General features: G+C 43.3%; 1 protein-coding gene across 2 annotated transcripts; it reads left to right on the top strand.

The window, feature by feature from the left end:
* The first annotated feature begins 1,093 nt into the window (after positions 1-1,093).
* Positions 1,094-17,277, top strand: mrm1 (mitochondrial rRNA methyltransferase 1 homolog (S. cerevisiae)). Of its 2 annotated transcripts, none has more exons than XM_080210759.1 (6): positions 1,094-1,322; positions 9,693-10,622; positions 13,564-13,657; positions 13,768-13,888; positions 15,877-15,996; positions 16,729-17,277. In XM_080210759.1, the coding sequence occupies exons 2-6, from the start codon at positions 9,718-9,720 to the stop codon at positions 16,770-16,772; spliced, it is 1,284 nt and encodes a 427-aa protein (XP_080066885.1). In that variant the 5' UTR covers positions 1,094-1,322; positions 9,693-9,717; the 3' UTR covers positions 16,773-17,277. The 2 variants fall into 2 exon arrangements, with proteins under 2 accessions (XP_080066885.1, XP_080066886.1); XM_080210760.1 differs by lacking the exon at positions 1,094-1,322 and adding an exon at positions 4,610-5,216.
* Positions 17,278-24,352: the final 7,075 nt, after the last annotated feature.

Genomic DNA, 24,352 nt, shown 5'->3' with positions numbered 1-24,352 from the left:
AACGCCACATGATCACCCAAGGCTGGCATTAAAGCTGTATCCCTGGTGGTGTGAGGTAGTACAGTTAACTGTGGTGCTGCCTGGAGACCATGAAATCAAAACACTCAAATGCTGGATAACAAAAATGCTGGTTTGGTGGGGAAGAGGTGAAGAAACAGGTTTGGTGGAAAGTTCTTTAGAACCTAGGTGCTTAAAAGTTTTAGTGTCACAAGTGGGCTTACATTAACACTGCAATGGAGTTACTGTGACAATCCCCTAGTCACCACATTCCAGCACCTGTTTGGGTACACTAAGGGAGAATTTAGCATAGCCAATACACCTAACCAGCACGTCTTGGACTGTGGGAAGAAACACAGGAGAGTCCATTCACCTGATGAAGAGGGAGTCCCCTCGAAAGCTTGTGAGTTTACTATCAAATAAATCAGTTGGACTAAAACCTGGTGTTGTCAGACTTTTTATTGTGTTTACCCCAGTCCAAGGCTGGCACATCCACATCATGACGGAAGAAACCCACGCAGGGAGAACGTGCAGACCACACTATAAGAACATAAGAAATAGGAGCAGGAGTAGGCCATCTAGTCCTTCGAGCCTGCCCCGCCATTCAATAAGATCATGGCTGATCTGTTGTGGCTCAGTTCTACATTCCCGCAACCGGGAATTGAACCCAGGTTTTTAATACTGAGGCAGCAGTGCTAACCACTGCCACCACAGATCGCAGCTGGGGGAAAACATAACTGATTAGTTCTGGCATATGCTGCTTAATTAATTTAGCTGCAGCAATATCTTTACACAAGCTCGGGGAGGTGGCGCACAATTATCTGTTTTGGCACTGGATTTGAGGTGAGTGGGACTTGTAAGTGCAGGGACCAAGATTGTATGCTGGGGTGCCTTCATTAAGGAAAAATATGGAACCTGAAATAATAAACCTTACTCCTAACAATATGTCAGAGATATGGGTAACTCAAAACTCTCAACTGGAAAGGGCGCGTCATGAACAAGGTTCAGTTTAGAGAAGGCGGCAGAGAACCCGGAACGCTCAGCAGACAGGTTGAAGTCGGAAGGAGTTGTGGAGGATTTCCGCTTCCGGCCGGGGCGTTGCCAGGAAACCGGGGTGCAGGCCTTTTCCCGTTTAAATGGGCCTCGTGGTTGTTGGGGAGGAGAGCTCTAATGTGGCTGGTGTTGGTTCGTCCTGTGAATTGGGGGGGGGAGCATTGGGAGGCGGTGCTTCCTCTGAGCAGAAATTCAATGTGTGGCCAGGAGCCAGAGAGCAACTGAGGTCCCACTGAGCAAAACTCACCACCAAAATCTAAACGTTTTAAGTAGTAAGTTCAGACCTTTTGATTTTATATTCTTTACTCCATTCTTAAAGTTACAAAGTCAATGCTCAGAGTTTTAAGTATTTATTAATGTTACAAGTAGGCTTACATTAACACTGCACTGAAGTTATTGTGAAAATCTCCCATTCGCCACAGACTAGGCATTGTACCCCAGTTTAGGCTCGATCCATCACTTGATCTTAAGACCAAGAAGATTTTTTTTTAAAAAAAAGCTCCATCCTTAAAGTTACAAAACCAATGCTCAGAGTAGATCTGACAAGTTATTGTGAAAGTAACACTCCAGCGCTTGCTCGGGTGCAATGAGGGAGAATTTAGTATAGCCAGTGCAACTAACCAGCGTGTCTTTCGGACTGTCGTTGGCATGAGGTGGACGCAGTAAGAAGTCTCACAACACCAGGTTAATGTCCAACAAGTTTATTTGGATTCATGAGCTTTCGGGGTGCTGCGCCTTCATCAGGTGAGTGAAGGAGCACACTCTGAAAGGTCACAAATCCAAGTAAATTTGTTGGACGTTAACCTGGTGTTGTGAGACTTCGGACTGTGGGTGGAAGCTGGAGCACCCGGAGGAAATCCACGCAGGCATGGGGGGAGCCTGCAGACTTTGCACAATGACTCAAGCCAGGAATTGAACCCGCGTCCCTGGCGCTATGAGACAGCAATGCTTGGACCCTGAATCCGTGTCATTGCTTGCTCCAAAAAAACAAATTCAAATTGAATCCCATACATCGTCTTCACAACAGAGACAATCAACATTCAAGCTGACAAGTTTTAAAGTTTATTTATTAGTGTCACAAATTGGCGTACATTAACACTGCAATGAAGTTACTGTGAAAATCCCCTAGTTGTCACAGATAAGGCATTGCACACCATCTTGGGCTTAATTCAACATTTGATCTTAAGGCCAAAGCAGATTTTTTAAAAACATTATTCCATCCTTAAAGTTACAAAGCCAATGCTCGGTATAGACCCAACAAATCCATTCCTTGCAGGCTTCAAAACCAAATTCCAATTGAATCTAATTCATGGACCCACAAGAGGGACATACAAGATCCAAGCTGAAAAGGCACTGCACCCTGTATTGGGCTTAATCTGACGCATCATCTTAGCCAAAAGGCCAGGAAGCGATATTGCGGCTCATCCAGCTGCTCACGTCATCAGCTATAGCTTGTTTGATCATCAATGATTTGTCCTTCCACCTTTCATTGTGGGTAATCTCACTAATGTCCTGTTCTCTCCCCCCGACCCCTTCCCCTTAATTTCATGGGGCTTCTGCAGGTGCCAACTGCCCTTTGCCATCTCACCCAAGCAGCCATTTTTCACATCACATGTAAGCCAAGATTTCATAGAGGAATCATGTGGGGTCTGGACAGACTAGATAATGGGAAAATAGGAGCAAGAGGGCACAGATTTAAGGTAATTGGCAAAAGAAATAATGGTGACATGAGGAAAAACATTTCCATGTAGTGCGTGGTTAGGATCTGGAGGGTATGCTGCCAGAGATGCTGGAGGCAGGTTTCAAAGGCAATTAGATGGTTATTTGAAGAGGCAGAATGTGCAGGGTTAGAGGAGAAGGCGAGGGAATAGTATTAGGTGAATTGCGTTTTCAGAGAGCCAGTGCAGATGTGACAGGCTAAATAGCCTCCTGTGCTGTAACTATTTTGTGATTCTAGGTGAGTGCTAATGCTCCACCATCGCCTGCCATCCCCATCTCCAACCTCATTTTCCTCCTCAGAATCCTTGATACCTCCCAAGTTCATGCCTATCTTTCCTATGACTCTTTTTGAAACTCCCCAGTGAGGTTTTTGCTCCTGACATAGCACTGAAACAACCCTGATCAAAGTAAAATATATCCTCTGTCTGCCACCATGCTGCATGCGCTATCCCTCCCCATCCTTCTTAACCTCTCTTCAGATTTTGGATTGGCTGATCACAATATCCTCCAACATGTGTCCTCTGTTGACCAGCTCAGTGCGATTTGCTTAGTTTCAGTTTTGCCATTTAGTTAAGGGCTGAGAATCTCAAGCAATAGCTTATCTTCCAACACTGAGAGAAGCAAGGGAGGAAATTGCTGGGGCCTTGAGAGAAATCTTTGTATCCTCACTGGCTACAGGGGAGGTCCCAGGGGATTGCAGAATAGCCAATGTTGCTCCTTTGTTTAAGAAGGGTAGCAAGAATAATCCAGGTAATTACAGGCAGGTGAACCATACATCAGTATGGAAATTATTGGAGAGGATTCTTCATAGAACACTACAGCACACACAGGCCCTTCGGCCCACAAGTTGCACCGATCACATCTATACCTACCAAGCCATAGAACTATCTGTAACTTCCAATCCCATTAGATCCCATATACTCATCCAGAAGTCTTTTAAAAGACCTCAGCGAGTTCGCCTCTACCACCTCCGACGGCAGCCGATTCCACTCACTCACCACCCTCTGAGTGAAAAACTTACCCCTAACATCTCCTCTGTACTTGCTTCCCAGCACCTTAAACCTGTGTCCTCTCGTAGCGACCATTTCAGCCCTGGGAAATAGCCTCCGAGAATCCACCCTTTCTATTCCTCTCAACATTTTATAAACCTCTATCAGGTTGCCTTTCGACCTTCGTCTCTCCAGGGAGAAGAGACCTAGCTCCCTCAACCTATCTTCATTAGGCATGCCTCCCAATCCAGACAACATCCTTGTAAATCTCCTCTGCACCCTCTCAATAGCTTCCACATCCTTCCTGTAGTGAGGCGACCAGATCTGTGCACAGTACTCCAAGTGGGGTCTGACAAGGGTCCTATAAAGTTGCAGCATTATCTCCCGACTCCTAAATTCAATCCCTCGATTAATGAAGGCCAGTACACCATACGCCTTCTTGACCACATCCTCTACCTGCGAGGCCGATTTAAGGGTCCTATGGACCCAGACCCCAAGATCCTTCTGCTCTTCAACACAGCTAAGACTCCTACCCTTGATATTGTACTCCTGCATCCCATTGGTCCTGCCAAAATGGACCACTACACATTTATCCGCGTTGAAGTCCATCTGCCACTTCTCCGCCCAGTCTTAAATCCTATCTGTGTCACGCTGCAACTTCTGACATCCCTCCAGACTATCCACAACACCACCAACCTTCGTATCGTCGGCGAACTTACTAACCCATCCCTCCACTTCCTCATCTAGGTCATTTGTGAAAATGACAAACAGCAAGGGTCCTAGAACAGATCCCTGGGGCACTCCACTGGTGACTGACCTCCATGCAGAAAAAGACCCATCCACAACCACTCTCTGCCTTCTCCAGGCAAGCCAGTTCTGGATCCACAAGGCCAAAGCCCCTTGGATACCATGCCCGCTCACCTTCAGGATTTATTCCCACTTGGAAATAAGTGGACGTATAAGTGAGAGGCAGCGTGGTTTTGTGAAAGGGAGGTCGTGTCTCACGAGCTTGATTGAGTTTTTCGAGGAAGTGATGAAAATGATTGATGAGGGTAGGGCAATTGATGTTATCTACATGGACTTCAGTAAGGCCTTTGACAAGGTCCCTCATGGCAGACTGGTGCAGAAGGTGAAGTTGCTTGGGATCAGAGGCGAGCTGGCAAGGTGGATACAAAACTGGCTCGGTCAAAGGAGACAGAGCAGTGGAAGGGTGCATTTCTGATTGGAGGACTGTGTCAAGTGGCGTTCCTCAGGGATCAGTGTTGGGACCTTTGCTATTTGTAATATATATAAATGATTTGGAGGAAAATATAACTGTTATGTTGAGGAAGTTTGCAGATGACACGAAGGTTGATGGATTTGCAGATAGTGATGAGGACCACCAGAGGATGCAGCAGGACATAGATCGGTTGGAGGCTTGAGCAGAGAGATGGCAGATGGAGTTTAATCTGGACAAATGTGAGTTAATGCATTTTGGAAGGTCTAATACAGATAGGAAATATACAGTAAATAGCAGAACCCTTAAGAGTATTGATAGGCAAAGGTCACTGAACATGGCAATGCATGTGGAGAAGGTAGTCAAGAAGGCATATGGCATGCTTGCCTTCATTGGCTGGGGCGTTGAGTTTAAAAATTGGCAAGTCATGTTGCAGCTTTATAGAGCTTAGACCGCACTTGGAACATAGTGTTCAATTCTGGTTGCCACGCTACCAGAAGGATGTGGAGGCTTTGGAGAGGGTACAGAAAAGATTTACCAGGATGTTACCTGGTATGGAGGAGAGGTTGGAGAAACTTGGTTTGCTCTCACTGGAACGACGGTGGTTGAGGGGCGACCTGATAGAAGTCTACAAGATTACGAGAGGCATGGACAGAGTGGATAGTCAGAAACTTTTTCCCAGGGTGAAAGAGTCAATTACTATGGGACACTGGTTTAAGATGCGAGGGGTAAGTTTAAAGGAGATATACGAGGCAGATTTTTTACACGGAATAGTGGGTGCCAGGAACTCGTTGCCGGGGGGCGGGGGGGTTAATGGAAGCAGATACACTAGTGACTTTTAAGGAGCGGCTTGACAAATACATGAATAGGATGGGAATAGAGGGATATGGTCCTCAGCAGGGTAGGGGGTTTTAGTTAAGTCAGGCAGCGTGGTCAGTGCAGGCTTGGCGGGCTGAAGGGCCTGTCCCTGTGCTGTAATTTTCTTTGTTTTATGTTCACACACTTACTCCTGGAATCCCTCACGTATCCATCTTTTCATTTCCTTATCTATATAGTATTGCTCGGTGACATAATTGAAAGACGTGAGGTCAATTTCCATATGCCTTCCGAACCTCTCCACTACCTCTGCTGTTAGACTGTTTGTCCAACATCAAATTTTGGATGAGCCAGGATTTCTCCCAGCAGTGGGAAGATTGAAGAAATTGTTTTTACAAACTCTGTTCCCTTGCCACTAATCCTGTCCTTCTCCCTGAGCATTGTCAGACTGAACCAGACTATTTGCTGTCTCTTTGGGGGCATGTTCGGCCCCAAGCTGAGCCCCTGGCCCCACTCCTCCATCACAAAGGACACCTTGTTAAATCTCAGCCGCATCGCCAGTCACTGCCCCTGTGTCAGTCGGTCTGCTGAAACCCAGACTCCTGGCTGATATAAGTGGCGTTGGGTCTGATGCATTTCCACTGATGAAGGACTGGAGTTTGAACCTTTGTTGCACTTTTCCAAATTTCTTCTAATGGAAAAACCTTTGTTTCGATGCTTTCATCAGCGGCTTGGGCATTAAATTATAGTGTTGGCTGAGTTGCAATTATAATTTAAATGCACACTGGAGTCCATTGTTTGCCATTAGAGATAACTATTTAGAGCACCAAATTAATGTGTTTTGTACTTTCAAGGATGGAAATTCAAATGTAAGATTCACTGTTGTTTATACTAGAATTCATTAGTCTCTTTTACATATTTCTCACTGGTTCTCTCTTCACTTTGTGTTTGAAAGAGTAAATAGCCAATAAGACTTGTCTCTTTCTGTTCTTGATCCACCTGTCAGATTTTTGATCATAGCTTCATTTTAACATTTTCCCTCATCACCCCCATCCCCAGTCTCAGGGGCCGAGCCTCCACTCGTGCCTTTCTGCCACAGACTGAAACAGTGATAACTGAATTGATACAAGTTTGCTGACAATACAAAATTAGGTGGGAGAGTAAGCTGCGAGGAGGACACAAAGGGCTGGATTTCACAAACCTATAAAATGGAGGGTGTGACCTGGATTGGGAAATCCTGTTGAATCCAAACAGACACCCTATTTGCTGTTGCATGTGCCTTATTTAGTGCATGACTCACAGATCTTTGGAGTAGATGTTAAGTGCTTGTGTAGGAAAGTCTGTAGAATTGTCAAGCTGTGAAGTTATTTAAATTCTCAGCCCTTTTAAAGTTTTAAAAAAGGTAGCTTAGGAACTGGAGGGGTGGAGAGGAGGTAGGTGAAGAGGGAGGGCTTGGGCATCCAAAATGTAAGGAGACAACGGTGGGGCGGGGGGGGGGGGCAAAGCCATTGGACCTTATTTACCACAAAGTGGGTGGACCTTTTAAATAGCCCACCTCAGCACAGAGCACTTTCTCCTGAGACAGGTGTGGCAAGTTGGGAAATTTCCCCATGCGTGCTATCTACCTGGCTGAGCGAAATTCCATCCCAGAGAACCTGTAAAGGAGCATGTGTGGCTTTAGTGAGTGGTCAAGGAGGTGGCAGATGTTGTGCAATGCTACAGAGTCACACAGCGCAGAAAAGGTCTTTCGGCCCATTGAGTCTGCACTGATAACTACCACTAGAGGCGCGCTAATCCTATTTTCCTGCACTTGTCCCATATCCTCGAATATTATGATATTTCAAGTTCTCATCCAAATACTTTTCAAAGGTTGCAAGGTTTCCGGCTTCCACTATCTTTCCAGGCAGTGCATTCCAGATTCTCACCATCCTCTGAGTGAATTTTTTTTTCTCAAATCCCCTCTGAATCTCCTGCCTCTCACCCAAAAACTATGCCCCCTCGTGATTAACCTCTCAACCAAAGGAAATAGCTGCTCCTTAATCACCCGGTGCATACCCATTATAATCTTATGCACCTCAATCATGTCCCTCCCTTAGCCTTGCCTACTGTAAATAAACCAATCCAAATCTATCTAAGTCTCTCCTTATACCTCACATGTTCCACCCCTGGCAACGTCCTGGTGAAGCTCCTCTGCATTCCCTCTAGTGCTAGCATATCCTGTGTGATAGCAGAAATGCACACTGTACTCCAGCTGTGGCCTAACTAATGTTCTGTACAGTTTAAACATTGATGTGGAGATGCCGGCCTTGGACTGGGGTAAACACAGTAAGAAGTCTCACAACTCCAGGTTAAAGCCCAACAGGTTTATTTGGTAGCAGACGCCACTAGCTTTCTAACTCCACCAACTCCAACATTACCAATGTGGGGAAATATGTAGGTGGGAAGAATAAACAGAATATATTTTAAATGTTGAGAAAATATTAAAGAATGTTGAGGAATTTGGGTGTCCTTGTGCATGACACACAGAAAGGTAAGATGCAGATTCAGCAATTAATTAAAGAAGCAAATTGTGTTTTGGGGTTAGAGTACAAAAGTAAGGAAGTAAAAATAAGGCTGCAATTGATCTGGGTGCCCACCACACCTGGAGTAATGGAGTAATCCCTTCATGCCTAAAGAAGGATACAGTTGCCTTGGACGGGATGGGTCAGGAATGGAGGGTGTGTGGTGCAACAATGATTGATTGATTCTGAGAGTGAGAGAATGGTCCTATGAGGAGAGGGTCAATCAAATGGGCCTATACTCTCTGGAGTTTAGAAGAATGAGAGACAATCTGATTGAAACATATACCATTTTGAGAGGCTGTTCCTTTGGCTGGAATGTCTAGAGCTAGAATCATAGAATCCCTCCATTCAGAAGGAGGCCATTCAGCCTATCAAATCTGCATTGACCCTCTGACAGAGCATCCTGCCCAGGCTTTCTTCCCAAAACCGCACATATATACCCTGATAATCTCCTTGACCTACAGATCTTTGGACCCGAAGGGGCAATTTAGCATGGCCAATCCCCCTAGCCTACACAACTTCGGACTGAGAGGAGAAACCGGAGCACCCGGAGGAAACCCATGCACAGGGCGAACATGCACGCTCCACACACTCACTCAAGGTTGGAATCGAAGCCGGGTCCCTGGCGCTGTGAGGCAGCAGTGACAACCACTGTGCCACCAGGAGGCATGGTCTCAGGATGAGGGGTTTCCTATCTAGGATTGAAAATTTTCTTCATAGGAATTCCCTATCCCAGTGAGCTACGGATGCTCACTCATTGAGATTTTTACAAGTGAGATCGATAGATTATTGGACACTAAGAAAATCAAAGGATCAGGCAGGAAAGCAGCGTTAAGATTGAAGATCAGCTGTGGTTATATTGAATGGTGAAGCAGGCTCAAAAGGTTTTGTTTTTTATGATTATATTGACATTTATATTTGGACTTGCTCCCTCTCTTCCCTCCTTTCCCTGTGTCATTATGTTGATGAGTGTCAAATGCTCTCCATCCTGTCTGATTGCTGCTTTATGTGGCAGTCCAGTAAATACTTGGAGGATATTTATCGTCTTCTGTCCTTAGCTCACATTCAGACACTGTGTACGTTGGGCAGCACTGAATTCTGATCAGGAATGGCAACTAGTCCATTTACCCTTCCTAGTTTAGGGGCATAAGCCAAATTGCCACGTCCTAACTGCTTCTTGAGATAAGTTGCCTCTGCACAGACAAATTAAACTTGGGACCTTCAGGTTGGTGTGGTGAGCTGCTACATTTAGTGGTGCATTTACTTACTGGGCTGTCACTATTACTTCAGCAATGAGCATTTGAATATAGTGGCTTGACAGAATCAATTTGCTTTTGACAGGCGGAGTTTTTAAAAACAGGCCACAATGTCATCTGTTATGTCGAACGAAGCTGCCAGGTGTCTAAGGAGGAGTCTCTGGCAGTTTTCCTGGCTGCGGTTTATTCGTCATTGCAGCTGCAAAGGGGAAATACCCAGCGACAGAACATCAGTCAACCAGAAGCCCACAGTTAAATCTGAGACGGCATCAAAGCCAAGTAAGAGCCATGAGTACGACTTCAGTAAGTCAGAGCTGGATGTTAAAGGTAATGCAAAGAGATTAACTGAGTTCTCGGACAGCTTCCCAGGGTCTACTGCATTCCGAATGGCAAAGAGTTCAGGAAAATATCTTTCCACTGGAACTTCGAGAAAACAAGATGACGCTGGCTTTGTTCAGTGGTCTCGAAGCATTTCCAAAGTCACGCATGCACGATCAAACTCGAAACCCAATCATGTCCGTAACGTGGAACTCCGCAGCCTTAGAGATGACGATTTTGTAAAAAGAAAAGTGCCGAAGGTTTCTCAGTCTGTCGAAAAGGAGAGAGGTTCAGAGGTGTTATTTGGCATTGCACCTTGTAGCCTGGCACTCTCCCAGCCACGCAGAAAGGTTTTTAAGCTGTTCATTAAGGAGAATCGAAGTCAGCGTGCTGAAATGGAGAGAATCTATCAGCGAGCTAGGGAAATGGGAGTGCCAGTGTGTCAGGTGACGAGAAAGGTGCTTGACCGGTTATGTGAGGGTCACGTTCACCAAGGCGTTTGTCTTGAGGTGACACCACTGCACTATGTGAACTATGATCAATGCTGTTCAGCAGATATTGATGGTCTTGCATTTGAACACAAACCAATCTTATGGCTGGCACTGGACGGAATTCAGGATCCCATGAATATGGGAGCTGTGCTTCGTTCAGCATACTTCCTTGGAGCAGATCTTGTTCTCGTAAGTCAGCAAAACAGGTAACTGTTGAGGTTCTTCATATAAGTTAACCATTGGTGCCCTTGAGTATTTTTAGCATTATTTTTGAAATGTTTGTTAAACATTATTTGTCAAATATTCATTCCATTTTCATTTAAATATTGTTATGAAATACATACGAAAACCCACATAGATAGGAAATTGTAGTTAATGCATGTAAACATTAATAAATCAAGTAATGTTGTAATTGGACAGTAGGAGATGGAAAGGTTCATCCCCTCAGGGTGATGGTCCTGCAAATGGATTTGTGTCATCTCTGCGTGCACTCCACTGAGGTGAAAGAATGTGAATAAAAGTTAAATAGTCAAGCAAAAGAACTTAAATGGTAATTAATGGGTGGCATGGTGGCACAGTGGTTAGCAGTGCTGCCTCACAGTGCCAGGGAACCAGGTTTGATTCCTGGCCTCGGGTCACTGTGTGTACAGCATCTGCATGCTCTCCCCATGTCTGAGTGGGTTTCCTCCGGGTGCTCCAGTTTGCTCCCACAGTCTGAAAGACATGCTACTTAGGTGCATTGGCCATACTAAATTCTCCCTCCGTGTACCCGAACAGGTGCCGGAGTGTGGTGACTAGGGGATTTTCACAGTAACTTCATTGCAGTGTTAACATAAGCCCGTAAGTGGCACTAATAAACAATAGGGATACTTTAAACTATAATTACCACCTTTTGAGGATATCTGTAGTATTTTTATCAGGGGATTCATTTTTTGAAAGTAAACAGATGCTAAGTCATGTCTGAGAAATAGCCGCAATAAAAATTGCACCAATAACTGTCTCAATTCCAGTTGCACATGTTGCTGTAAAATGCTGTGGGTGCTTCCCCAAAACCGTCCAGCAGGTGGCACCCAAACCTTGTTTATTTATTGAAGTAAGCTTCTTATCCAAATCACCCTCCCAACCACATTGTAGAATGAGCCAAAGTTTTTTAAGGAATACTGGCAGAACATCTCATCAAGCTGGCACAGTCCCACCATAGCGATGCCCAAGGGTGCTTTGCAAAAGTGGGGTCAAAGAAACTTTCTCCTTTCTCACTGAGAATCTACAAATATACTATCGAATCATAGAATCCCTGCAGTGCAGAAAGAGGCCATTTGACCCATCGAGTCTGCACCGATGACAATCCCACCCAGTCTTATTCCCGTAACCTCACATATTTACCCTGCTAATGCCCCTGACACTAAGGTCAATGTACCATAGCCAATCCATCTAACCAGAGCATCCAGAGGAAACTCATGCAGACATGGGGAGAATGTGCAAACTCCACGCAGACAGTGACCCGAGAACCGGAATTGAACCCAGGTCGCTGATGCGATGAGGCAGTAGTGCTAACCACTTTGCCACCCTATGATTCTATGTAACTGGGGGCAAAAATGTTCTTAGAATTTGAATTCTTCCTTTTGAGCATTGCTGCTATCTCATGCATGTAAAATGTTGTAATTTTTTTGTAACGGGTGCACGTTAGTGAAAAAAATGATAGACCTGATATTAACCATAGTGATGTTACCAACAGCTACCATTTTATTTAAATCCTCTCCTAATTTTTAGATTGTTATACTCACAGAATGATGGTCATTCATTTTGACATATTGCACTGCTAAATTTGCATTGGGACATAACCAGAGCTGGTCTCAGTGTTATTCATAATCAGGGACATAAACTGTATAAAATCTGTTCCCTCCAAGTATTAGGCCAGTAATTTTAAACTTGTATTGATCCATTTACTGTTAACCCACTGGCAAGTCTTCTCAGTGGCAACGCCCTCACAGCCAGATCTGAAAGGTGGTTGTGGCAGTTGACCATATAATCCAGACTGCCACTTCAGTGCATTACAAAGGAAGTACTACAGCATCAGAAGTGTTACATCTTAAATGAAATGTTAAGCTGAGACCAGGCAGACGTTGAAGATTTAATGCTGTGTTTTCAAAGATCTCCCAGTGTTCTGAATAATATTATACCCGACAATCAGTGCCATCAAAATCGATCAACTGGACATTGATTCATCTCAGTATTGGTCCGCTGTGCCCAGGTGCCAACTTCAGAACGTAGGTCATTGGTCCTGAAGCACTTTGGGCATCCTGAGGTTGCAAAAAACACCATTCCCACATGTCAAGGCATCGCAGTAGCCTGTAGTTCTGAGAGTTACAACAGAAACTAACTTACCCCAAGTCTTGTTATAAAAATGAGCTGCTCCCACCCTGAAGGCAGTAACTCCCAACTGGGTGTGATTCATGGCACCCAAAAAGCTGCTATTCCTGCACGAACATCGCCACTGAGTGCTGGCAGGCCATTGTGCAGATTATACACGGTGTCCTCCTGGAAAACAATAAAGAAAAGAAAGGCTTGCATTTACATAGTGTGTTTCATGACTCCAGGAAATCCCAAAGCATTTTATAGCCAATTAAGAACCATTGAAGTGTAGTCACTGTTGTTATGTAGGAAATACAGCAGCGAATTTACACACAGCAGACCCCCTTCGACAACAGTGCGATAATGATCAGATAATCTGTTGACCTGATGTTGAGGATGAATATTGGCCAGGATACCAGGGAAGAACTCTTTCTTCAAAAATAGTATCTCAGCATTTTTTGCATCTACTTCTGAGAAGCCAGGCTTGATTCAACACGTGAACGCCAGCACTTCCAACAGTGCGGCACCCCCTCAGTGCTGCACTGATGTGTCGGTTTGATTTTTATGTGCTCAAATCCTGCAGTAGAACTTGAATCCACCACCTTCTGACTCACTGGTCAGAGAGCTATCAACAGAGCTACAGCTAACAGTAACAATAGATGCTAAATATTTCACTATGAATTATATACAATCAAATGTCTGGTAAATTTACAAAATGTACATTATAGAACTTTGGTTCTAAGAGAAACATTGAATATTTTTGTTTGTTAATGTTCACCTTGTGTTATCTTCCAGTTGTTCTCTTACACCAACTGTGAGCAAAGCTAGTGCTGGAGCTGTAGAAGTTATGACTGTACATTGCACGTCCAGTTTGCCACAAGTGCTAAAGGTAACACAAATTTAGATGTACAAGTTGAAGAGTATGACAGTGCTTTGGGGAGTGTTTCTAAATAACTTGATAATGTTTCATAACTGATGTCTTCTTTAACTTCAATACAGGCAAAAGCAGCCCTAGGCTGGCAAATAATAGGAACAGTTGGAAAGTCTACAGAGGCTAGCAGTGCACCAGCCATCCCTTGTGCACAGTTCCAGTGGAATGAACAGACCATCCTGGTTTTAGGTAGTGTAAAGTGAATGCACAGTTTGCAAGTGATAGACAAGCGTGTTTATTTAAATAAAAAGATTATGTTGCCAGTTAACTGGATGTTCAGATCTACATTTAAACCTGATACAATGATGCCCATGTACAGACGGTGGAGGGAAAAATTTTTGTAAAATGGTTCCTTTGTTTATCTTATAATGGATAATTTATGTATTTCAGCATTGATTCTGCAACAGAAATGTTTGATTATTGATCAAAGGAGTCGAGGGTAATACGGTGGTGGAGGGGGGCAGGCAGGAAAGTGGAGTTAAGGCTGCAAATACATCAGCCATGATCTCAATTAAGGGTGGTGCAGTTTTGAGGGGCCAAATGGCCTGTGCCTGCTGTTATTTCCTGTGACCGTATCTGCTCACTGATTACACCTATTCTGTAGTTGTGTTGTTTTATAAAACTGGGTTGTCACAGCTGTATATGCTTGTAAAATAAACAACATTATTTCCAGCTCAAATAACTTGAGCATCGAATCTAGGCTGACACTTCAGTGCAGTCCTGAGGAAGTCTGACATAGTTAAAGCTGCTGTAAAGCTGCCTAATGGGTAAGGCACTGGCCTCCTAAGCCACTGATTATGGGTTCATGTCCCATCTAGGGTGAAGTAAATTTAGGGCAGCACGGTGGTGCAGTGGTTAGCACTGCTGCCTCACAGCAGCAGGGACCCAGGTTAAATTCCTGCCTTGAGTCATTGTCTGCATGGAGTTTGCAAGTTCTCCCAGTGTCTGTGTGTATTTCCTCTGGGTGCTCCAGTTTCTTCCCACACCCCAAAGATGTGTGGGTTAGGTTGATTGGCCATGCTATATTTCCCATTAGTCTCAGGAGTATTAGCAGGGTAAATAGAGTTAACGGCATAGGACCTGGGTGGGATTGTTGTTGATGCAGATTTGATGGGCTAAGCGGCCTCCTTCTGCACTGTAAGGATTCTATGATTCTGTTTTGGATTAGTTTTAAACTGAGAAGTTGTCTGCCTGCTCAGTGTCCCTAAAAAATCCCACGGTGCTATACAGGGATCCAGATATCTTGGCCAACATCGATGGATCCAAATGTCTTGGGCCAACATTTATCCCTCAACCAATATCCCCAGAAAAGATTATCTGGCCATTTATTTCCTTACTGTTTCTGAGACCTTACTGTGTGCTTTGTGGCTGCTGGTCTTCCTTACTTTCTAACAGTGATTCTGCTTGTAATGTCATTCATTTGTTTTGAAATGCTTTGAATTGTCCTGAGGATGTGAAAGGCAATGTATAAATGTAAATATTTTAAAATTTCTTTACATCTGCATCATGTACTGATATAAAATAGTATGGGAAAGGAAGAGGAAATGACCATTGCCGTATTTTTCTTGTGTATGAGTACATGGGGAAGAGCAAAGCCAGCTTTGTTCTGCAGCTGGCTGTGGCCCTCTTGACCTGAGGTGCTGAATGCAGATAAAATGTTCTGCTCCTTATCTGTGTGAGCACAATATTACCTGCAGAATTTTTGAGTCAATGTAAAGCAGTTATGATTGCACATAGTGGCATTTTAACTTGGGAATTAAGTTCCACTTTTGATGTCCAAATGCTTGGATGTCACCCTGGCTACAGCGTAACTCCAGTTAAAGTACCAGAGCAGTTCACTGACTCGTTAACATTGTACAAGCATTCTTGCCTGCTCTCGCTTAACATTTAAGAATGAGCTGCTGAGAGAAGAGTATGTGTGTCGAAGCACAGGATGCCTTTGTCACTGGAATTCAGTGCTGGTCAGATTAAGTTCGATCTGCAGTATGACATGGATTTGCCAACTGCTTTGCAATCTGCAGTCAATGGTTTCAGATTGGCAGGTGCAGTATTACTACAGTCAGCAAGAACCCACTTTTGTCTCCCTTGTTTTTGCGTCACCAAATCCTTAGCTTTGCATTTCACCAGAGTGTCCAACAGTTCATCTTAACACATGCAAACTTTTTTTCTGCTCCCAGGAAATGAAGGTTTTGGCCTTTCCGATGAAATCAGAAGCCTTTGTCACACAATGCTGACAATACCAGCAGGTAGAGGCTTGCAGCCTGGGATTGAATCCTTGAATGTGTCTGTTGCTGCAGGTAATTGTTCATGAAGTAATTCCACACCAATTTAGCCAGTTGTGTTCAGTGTAATTTTTTTTTGTCCCTAGTCAGAAGCAACAATTGTTCACATTGAAGACTAAACATTATAAAGAATTTATAGTCAGCCTTTGGGCATATACTTCACGTAGAATTCTTTGGAAAATTATTCAGAGCACTGCAGAATGTACATTATGAAAGGTGTAAGTTGCACTTTAATTCAGAATTAATACATGAACCATTCTTTACTGACGTGCACTTTATATCAGAGGCACCACATTAACTTCTCTAATCATTTGACTAACAAGAATGTTTGCCTGATAGCTTGCATCTCGTGCTATTTTAGGTATTGCAATTTCTTTGCAGTATTGTGGAATTAAATATTTTATATCTGTAATTTTGAAGTTGGTGAGCAATGGAAATGAATTGACAGCCTTTATTAACAAAAACTACAACAGGTAGTGTGTATTTGTGAAAACTATGGGGCGGGTTAGTGTAACTGGACATGTGCAGGTTTATTGGGATCAGGATTAGTTCTCCAGGTGCCAATAGTTGTCTCGATGAATTGGAGAAATGGCCATTTTCCTGTGCAAACAGAACTCGACTTCACTCATGACCCAGCTCAAGATTACAACAACCGTGAAGCTCAATACTTTTAACAATGAATAGATTCTTGACTACCCAGCTTTGTTCTGTTGTTGTGAGGTGATTCTCCTGAATTTCTTTCTTTAGGGATTCTCTTGCACTGTATAGCCAGCAAGAGGAGGAAAGTGTGACCGAGGCTTATCTCCCCACGCTGACCGCCCCACACCGTTTTCTGAATAGGCTGAAGTGATTTACTTTGGATCTGGAAACATCTTGGTGTCTATCTGCAATGATGCTCCCTGGCTGGGACCGGTTTAAATGCTGTGTGCTTTTGTCCTGTACTCATTCATTCTAAATGTAATAGATACAGATAATTGATAGCGAGACCCAACACCACTGGGTATTGATAATCAAAGCTAACTCTGTACTGTATCAATAATCAAACCCAACACTGTTCAGTTTTGATAATCAATATGATGCTGCTATTTACATTGCCTTTTGTACAAGTGATGTGGGATGTAAATGTTTCATTGTACAGGTTAAAGTTTAACCTCCACCCTTCCTACTCTGTGAGGGAAAAAATATTTTACCTTGAGACTCCTTTGCATGTGATCTAATATATTTTGGTCATCTGGGGAGTTGAGTGAAAATATGTACAGTGAAATAATTTGGAATTTGTAAAAATTACAATTAAAATAGAACATTATTTTTAAAGAAGTGTATGTGCTATAATTGTGTACAATTTGCAGCACAGAAACAGGCCTTTCAGCCCAGCTCCACATCAGTGTCTTCCATCCTACTTCATCTAACTATATCCTTCCAATCCTCAAGTTTATTTGGCATCCCTTTAGGTCTGGCATAATAATGGAATACTTGTATTTTATAACTTAAGAACCCTCTTTTTAAGTTATGTTTAAAATAACAGTACTGCAAGATTATGCTTGCTGGATAGCCTTATAGCTGGGAACTTACTGCTGTGTTAACAAGAGGTGTGGCCGGTCTCATTGCCAGGAGCCTGTGTGGACTTATGGTTATTTTCCTTGTTGTGGACAGGGGAAACATTTTTTTATATAATTAGGCAAATCATAAAATAGTTTAGGGAAAACATGTAATTTTTACTCCCTCCCCTGCCACTTTTTTACCTGTCCTCTTCTGAAGATGTTGTTTCCTGACCTGGGTACAGTTCCAAGGGCACAAGTGCAAATATACAAAGTGACAGACAAAAAAAGGCCAGTTGTTTTATGAGTTCTGTATCATTCAGCCACGTTGCAATTAACTGGCACAGCTTGCAGTACTCCCACCCTCCAGCAGGTTGCATAACCTTGCGGGAAAGGGGGAAAACAGATTAAATAGAAACCATAGGCCAGTTCAGGGAAAGAAAGAATGCTGCAAATTCTCAACCCCCTGAAGGTGATCAAGAACAAGTTCTAGGAGGTAACAATGACCATTACTCGACATCCCATCTACCTTTTGTATGCAGCATTAACAATTTCTAGAAAGCTGTCCAACAAATCTATCACAACAGTTAATCACCTTTTCAAAAGGCAAATGATCTTATTGACATCTAAACTAATTCTATGCTGACCTGGTTTATAATCATTTCTTCCCATTCTCCCTAATTTACATATTTCAAATAATCTTTCAATGTGTGCACAGTCTTATTTCTTTATCGTTAAAATATTTACATCAAGTCTCCCTTCGCTTTTCTAAAGTAAAGATATCCAATTCACAGTGCCTATTGTGAGAGTTATGGGTTTTTAACATTAGTTATTAATATAAGCCCTACTCTAAACCTTCTCTAGGGCCCCTATATACTCCAACCTGTGAGTGGATCAGAAGTCAGCACCGTATCCTCGAGACTTAACCTACGTTATAAACAGGGATACTGTGGTGTTTCTTTTGTGTTGTACCCTCTTAACAATACTTCATAATATTTGATTTACTTCAGCCATATCCATCAATGCTGCTTGTGGGTCATTAGATACTCTTCACTACAACATTCAGCTTTCCCTACGCACCGTGCAACACATTACATTTATCAGCAACCAACGTTTTGGGGATGACCTTATCTTCTCATTCCGCTGGTCGATGGGCAGGGTGAGCCCAGTAAGATCATGCAAGGAGCAAAAAATAGGGTTCAGGTCCGATTTCTCACCTTACATGATTTTACTAGGCTCGGATATCAGGTGCGAAGCAAATTTCAATATTTAAATATATTTTAAATACAATGTAAATATAATTAGTTACCCTGGGATGTTATCGTCCAGGCTGATTTGCCTCAGTGGCCTCACCGGTGAAGGTCCTCACCAGCGAGGATCATGCACGGGGACTTGACGTGATGGCCTCGCCGTTAGGACCCCCAATGAAGTCGGGGGAGGTGGGGATCAGTGCCCCAGGCCCAGAATTCCACCTATATGGTTACTGTGTTTTAAAGTTCGAGACAGATCATACCAGTGGAGGGCAACCTGTGGCCCAGGGATGACATGTGGCCCATCTGGGTTCTGAGTGCAGCCCACGAGACATCTTGTTGACCTGCCCATGCGTGGGGCTGCCACATTCACTGATTTCCATTCGCATAATTTTTTCCTACCGGTATGACTAACATGATACGCATGTAAAGCAAGGACAAGTCAAGTGAGTCGCAAGCTGATTCCTCACAACATTAACTCAGAGCCAGATGATCAAAGTGCAAATTTTTTTTTGTTTTTATCATTTGAAATAGATGGTAGTTCTAATAATATATGAATCCTTTTCATAACATATTATGAAATATTCAGCGTGTATTAAATGTATTTAAGTGTACTCACGGGGTCATGGTTGGTGAACAAGCCTGATTTCAATCTTGTGGTCCACTGAGATGGAGGAGGATCACTCATGCGGCCCACTCACTAACCTTGGTAGTCTGTCACTGGATCACACAATCATTGAGTGGTTACAGCACAGAAGGAGACCACTCAGACATTGTCTCAGTGCCACACCTCGTAAGAGCTAAAGATGTTTTATAGAAGCTGGGATACAGCTGTTCTTCATATAGCTCAGTTGATTGGATAGTGATGCAGAGTGATGCCAATGGCACAGGTTCATTTCCCGTATCAGCTGACGTTATTCATGAAGACCTTGCCTTCTCAGCCTTACCCCTCCCCTGAGGTGTGATGATATCGGATTAAATTATCACCAGTCAGCTCTCCACCTCAAAGGGGAGGACAACCTGTGGTCATCAGTGACAATGGTGACTCTACCTTTTACATTCACTTAATAATGTACTCAGGGTAATGGAGTCCCAGGTTCTCAAGATATATACTCAGTTAACTGATCTCAACCAGGGCAGTGATAAAGATGCAACAATTCATCTAAACAGAGGAGATAAAAAGGGAAATAAATAAGAATCTCAGCATAAAAGGCTACTAAATGAATGTTTTTTGTCAAATGCTTTTTATGTCGGTGTGCTTTGATGTCTATGGTAATTCGATAATAAAGATGAGATTGGTTGAGGCTGATATTAAATTTAGTTGCAACTGAGCAGTGAAGGACAGATTCTGGCAGTTTAAAAATTGTTGGTTACAATGTTTACTCTTCCAGATAGTGCTCGTTAATGTGATTGTCACGCCTGTAAAGCAACAAGAGCTGATTTTTGTTACTAGTCTGTCTCAGTGCCTGTTGGAGTCTGCTCACTTTGCAAGGATGATGTGGGATTTGAAGCAGTGACATTTTTAGCTTGGTAGGATGGCCAGCTTTGCTCGTGATCTTGGCTGGATTTCTGATGCACCGTTGTGTAAGTTTCCCCTCTTTCTCCAGTCAAACATAGACCATGCATGGCACTTTAATTGCATTGTACCTGCTGCCTGAAGTTTTCTTTAAATTTGATCTTGGAATAGGGGTGACGCCGACCATCCTCAGTTGCTATAAAGGCATTTAATCTTGTGCGTGTGGGTAGTGATGTCAAGATTGGTTAGCTTCTGTTCTAACCTGCTAGAAACTACAAAGGGTTGAGAACGGAGCCCAATCCATTACACTCCATGTGCACATCCTGCTGCCTCAGAAAAGCAGCCAGCATAACCAAGAACCCCATGTACCCCAGACATTTTCTCTTCCGCCTTCTTCCATCGAGAAAAAGATACAAAGGTCTGAGGTCACATACCAACGACTCAAGAACAGCTTCTCTCCTGCTGTCAGATTTGAATGGACCTACCATATATTAAACTGATCTTTTTCTGCGCCCTAGCTATGACTGTTACACTATATTCTGCACCCTCTCCTTTCCTTCTCTCCTATATACTCTATGAATGCTATGCTTTGTCTGTATAGTGCACAGGAAACAATACTTTTCACTGTATCCCAGTACATGTGACAATAATAAATCAAAGTGGATACTGTACTGAAGTGAGCCAGTTGGGTTTTTATGACAATGGGCATTTCTCTAGGACCAACTCACAAATGGTCAGATTTATTGAATTCACTTTCACAATTTACCATTAATGGGTTTTCAGCTCCCGACCTCTGAATTGCCAGCCCATAACCACAAACTTATCGTAACCAATGATACCCTAGTGATTGGTGTCTATACACGAGCAGCTCCTGAATTTGTGGTTTCATTGCTCTGTGGAGCCCCGTATAGCTAAACTTTAATAAAAACAAAAACAATGTTAGATCAATAGATTGATTATCCAGCGGACACAAAGTTGTGTTATCATTGTGCCGATTGAATACACTGACAGTTCCCATTTTCAGTCTGCTTTTAGAGGGTGAATGCAAATCTATTATAACTTCATTTGTTTCAATCAATGATGGCCCTTTTGGTACAAAGGATTGTTAAATATCTTCAAGTGTCACATTCTGGAAGGGTCTTTGCATGTCATGTGTTCTGGTTTAAAGGCTGGCTGGAATTAGGATTGTTTATTATCCTGGCAATATGTAGGACATCTGGACCCCATTCATATATTCTCATTAGGTCTTCCATTATTATTATTAATGTTATAGTCATTGATTGACTAGCTTACTAAATCACAAAGCAATAGCTGCAGGACGATAAGGATAAACTCTAAAACAGAAGGCTGCAAATGCTGGAAATCTGAAATACAAACAGAAAATGCCGGAAAATACTTAGCAGATCAGGCAGCCTCTGGAGGGAGAAAGAAAAGAGCGTTTTAGATGACCTTTCATTAGAATAGGGAAAAGTTAAAAATTGAATAGGGTTTCAAAGTAAGGGAAAGGGTGGGAGAAAAATAGCCCTCTGATAGGTTGAAAGACAAGAGAGGTTAAATGATGGACGGATTGGTGGTACAAGGCCAAAGGGACTGGTACTGGGGACAGAAAAGAAACAAAGAAGGTATTTGGTGTTGTAATTTGCCTTTAAGGGTCAGTAGCATGACATCACTGGAATGGAAGTGTGTTGCGTGATCCAGTTTAAGCTTCACTTTTGCTCTTGAGCACTGCACACATACCCAGTTCTGCTGCTGATGTCTTTGAGCTTTCTACCTATGTATAGCTATTCATATGTGTCTAGTTTGAATAAATGAATGCATAATATGTTTACCCAATCCCATATGAATGATTGATACCTTCATATAATTACAACAACACATCGAGAGGAGGTGGGAATGGCGGATGGATGAACATCTGCAACCTCCCCACCACCACCCCCCCAAATCCTGAAAGCAAAAACAAGACAGTTAAAACAAAACCTACAAAGAAAAAGGAAACAAAATAAGGGCAGAAGTCACGATCTGAAATTGTTGCACTTGATGCTGAGTCCGTAAGATTGTGAAGTGTGGAATCAAAACATCAGTTACTGTTTCTAGAGCTTGCATTGAACCTCACTGGAATGTTGCAGGAGGCCGAGGATAGCAAGGTCAATTTGAAAGTAAGGTGAAGAATGAATGACGGGGCTAAAAGCTTGGGGAGACTAAAAGCTGGTGGACTGAACAGGGGCTTTCAGCAATGCGGTCACCCAATCTGCATTTGGTCTCCACCAGAATAGAACACTCCATTTGTAAGCAATGAGTACGCTGTATTAAATTGAAAGCATTGTCAGACAAAAGGAACACGATCAGCAGGCTTGATACCAACACGAAGATTGGACCTAAGAGAATGAGCACACTAAGTTCTGATGATGCCAATACCAAATACATCTTCCCTTTCAGCATCCCAAACGATCTGCACCCTCCCCGATAACTGGTCCACTTCTCAAATACCCACAGTGTCCCCTTCTGCTTCCCTTGACACTTCCCTTGCAAGCACAGGAGATCATAGAATCATACAGTGCAGAAGGAGGCCATTGGCTCATTGAGTCTGCACCAACCACAATCCTACCCAGATCCACAACCCTATACATTTACCCTAGCTAGTCCCCCTGACACTAAGGGGCAATTTAGCATGGCCAATCCACCTAACCCGTACATCTTTGGACTGTGGGGGGAAACCAGAGGAAACACACACAGACACAGGGAGAACATGCAAAATCCACACAGACAGTGTCCCAAGCTGGAGATCGAACCCTGGTCCCTGGCGCTGTGAGACAGTAATGTTAACCGCTGTGTGACCGTGCCCTCTTATCTCCTCCCTTTTCACCATGCAAAGCTTCAAACACTCCTTCCAGGTGAGACAGTGATTTACGTGTACCTCTTTCAATTTAGTATACCATGTTTGCGGCTCCTAGTACAGTCTGCTCCACACTGGCGAGACCAAATGCATACCGAGTGATTGCTTTGTGGAACATCTTCTTTCAGTCTGCAATTGTGGCCTTAAGTTTCTGTCATTTTGTTTGTCACTTTAATTCTCCACTTTGTTCCCACACTGTCCTCAGATTCCTGCAGTATTCCAAAGAAGCTCAACAGAAGTTTGAGGATCAGAACCTAATCTTTCAATTAGGTACTTTACAGCCTTCTGGAGCCAGTGTCAAGTCCAACAATTTTAGACCATGATCTGTATCTCCATTTTGTTTCCTTTCTCTTTGAAGGTTTGGATTTTACTCTTTTGTTTTATTTGATTTCAGATTTTTTTCATTTATTAATTTATGGGATGTGTGTGTCACTGGATAGGCCAGCGTTTATTGCCCATCCCTAGTTGCCCTTAAGCTGCCCTCTTGAACTGCTGCGGTCCCTGTGCTGTGGTGTAAGTACACCCACAGGGAGGAAGTTTCAGGATTTTGACCCAGCAACAGTGAAGGAACAGCAATATATTTCCATGGTGAGTGATTTGAGGGGAATGTCCAGGTGGTGATGATCCCATGTGCCTGCTGCCCTTGTCCTTCTAGATGGTAATGGCCGGGGGTTTGTAAGGTGCTACTTAAGGAGCCTTGGTGAATTCATGCAGTGCACCTTGTAGATGCTGCGACTGTTTGTCAGTGGCGGAGGGATTGAATGTTTGTGGATGCTGTGCCAGTCGAGCGGGCTGCTTTGTCCTGGATGGTGTCAAGCTTCTTGAGAGTTGTTGGAGCTGCACTCACCCAGGCAGGTGGGGAGTATTCCACCACACTCCTGACATGTGTCTTATAGATAAGTGGACAGGCTTTGGGGAGTCAGGAGATGAGTTACTCACACAGGATTCCGAGCCTCTGACCTCTTGTAGCCATAATATTTATATGGCTAGTCCAATTCAGTGACCAATGGTAACCCTCAGGATGTTGATAGTAGGGAATTCAGCATGGTAATGCCGCTGAATGTCAAGGGGCAATGGTCAGATTCTTTCATGTTGGAGATGGTCATTGCCCAGCACTTGTGTAGCATGCATGTTACTTGTGACATGTCAGTCCAAGCCTGGATATTGTCCAGGT

The sequence above is a fragment of the Carcharhinus amblyrhynchos genome, chromosome 23 (genome assembly GCF_965287045.1).
Source record: "Carcharhinus amblyrhynchos chromosome 23, sCarAmb.v2.hapA, whole genome shotgun sequence".
Lineage (NCBI taxonomy): Eukaryota > Metazoa > Chordata > Chondrichthyes > Carcharhiniformes > Carcharhinidae > Carcharhinus > Carcharhinus amblyrhynchos.
The sequence above is the reverse complement of the archived record's forward strand: the minus strand, read 5'-3'. Positions and strand labels throughout refer to the sequence as shown.

What these genes read in the sequence shown, in the direction of transcription:
- mrm1 (XM_080210759.1), top strand. Translation starts at nt 9,718, where the DNA reads ATGTCATCTGTTATGTCGAACGAAGCTGCCAGGTGTCTAAGGAGGAGT. An exon ending in CTCGTAAGTCAGCAAAACAG is followed by an intron (nt 10,623 to 13,563) that starts GTAACTGTTGAG and finishes GTTATCTTCCAG; the next exon opens with TTGTTCTCTTACACCAACTG. An exon ending in GAATGTGTCTGTTGCTGCAG is followed by an intron (nt 15,997 to 16,728) that starts GTAATTGTTCAT and finishes TTCTTTCTTTAG; the next exon opens with GGATTCTCTTGCACTGTATA.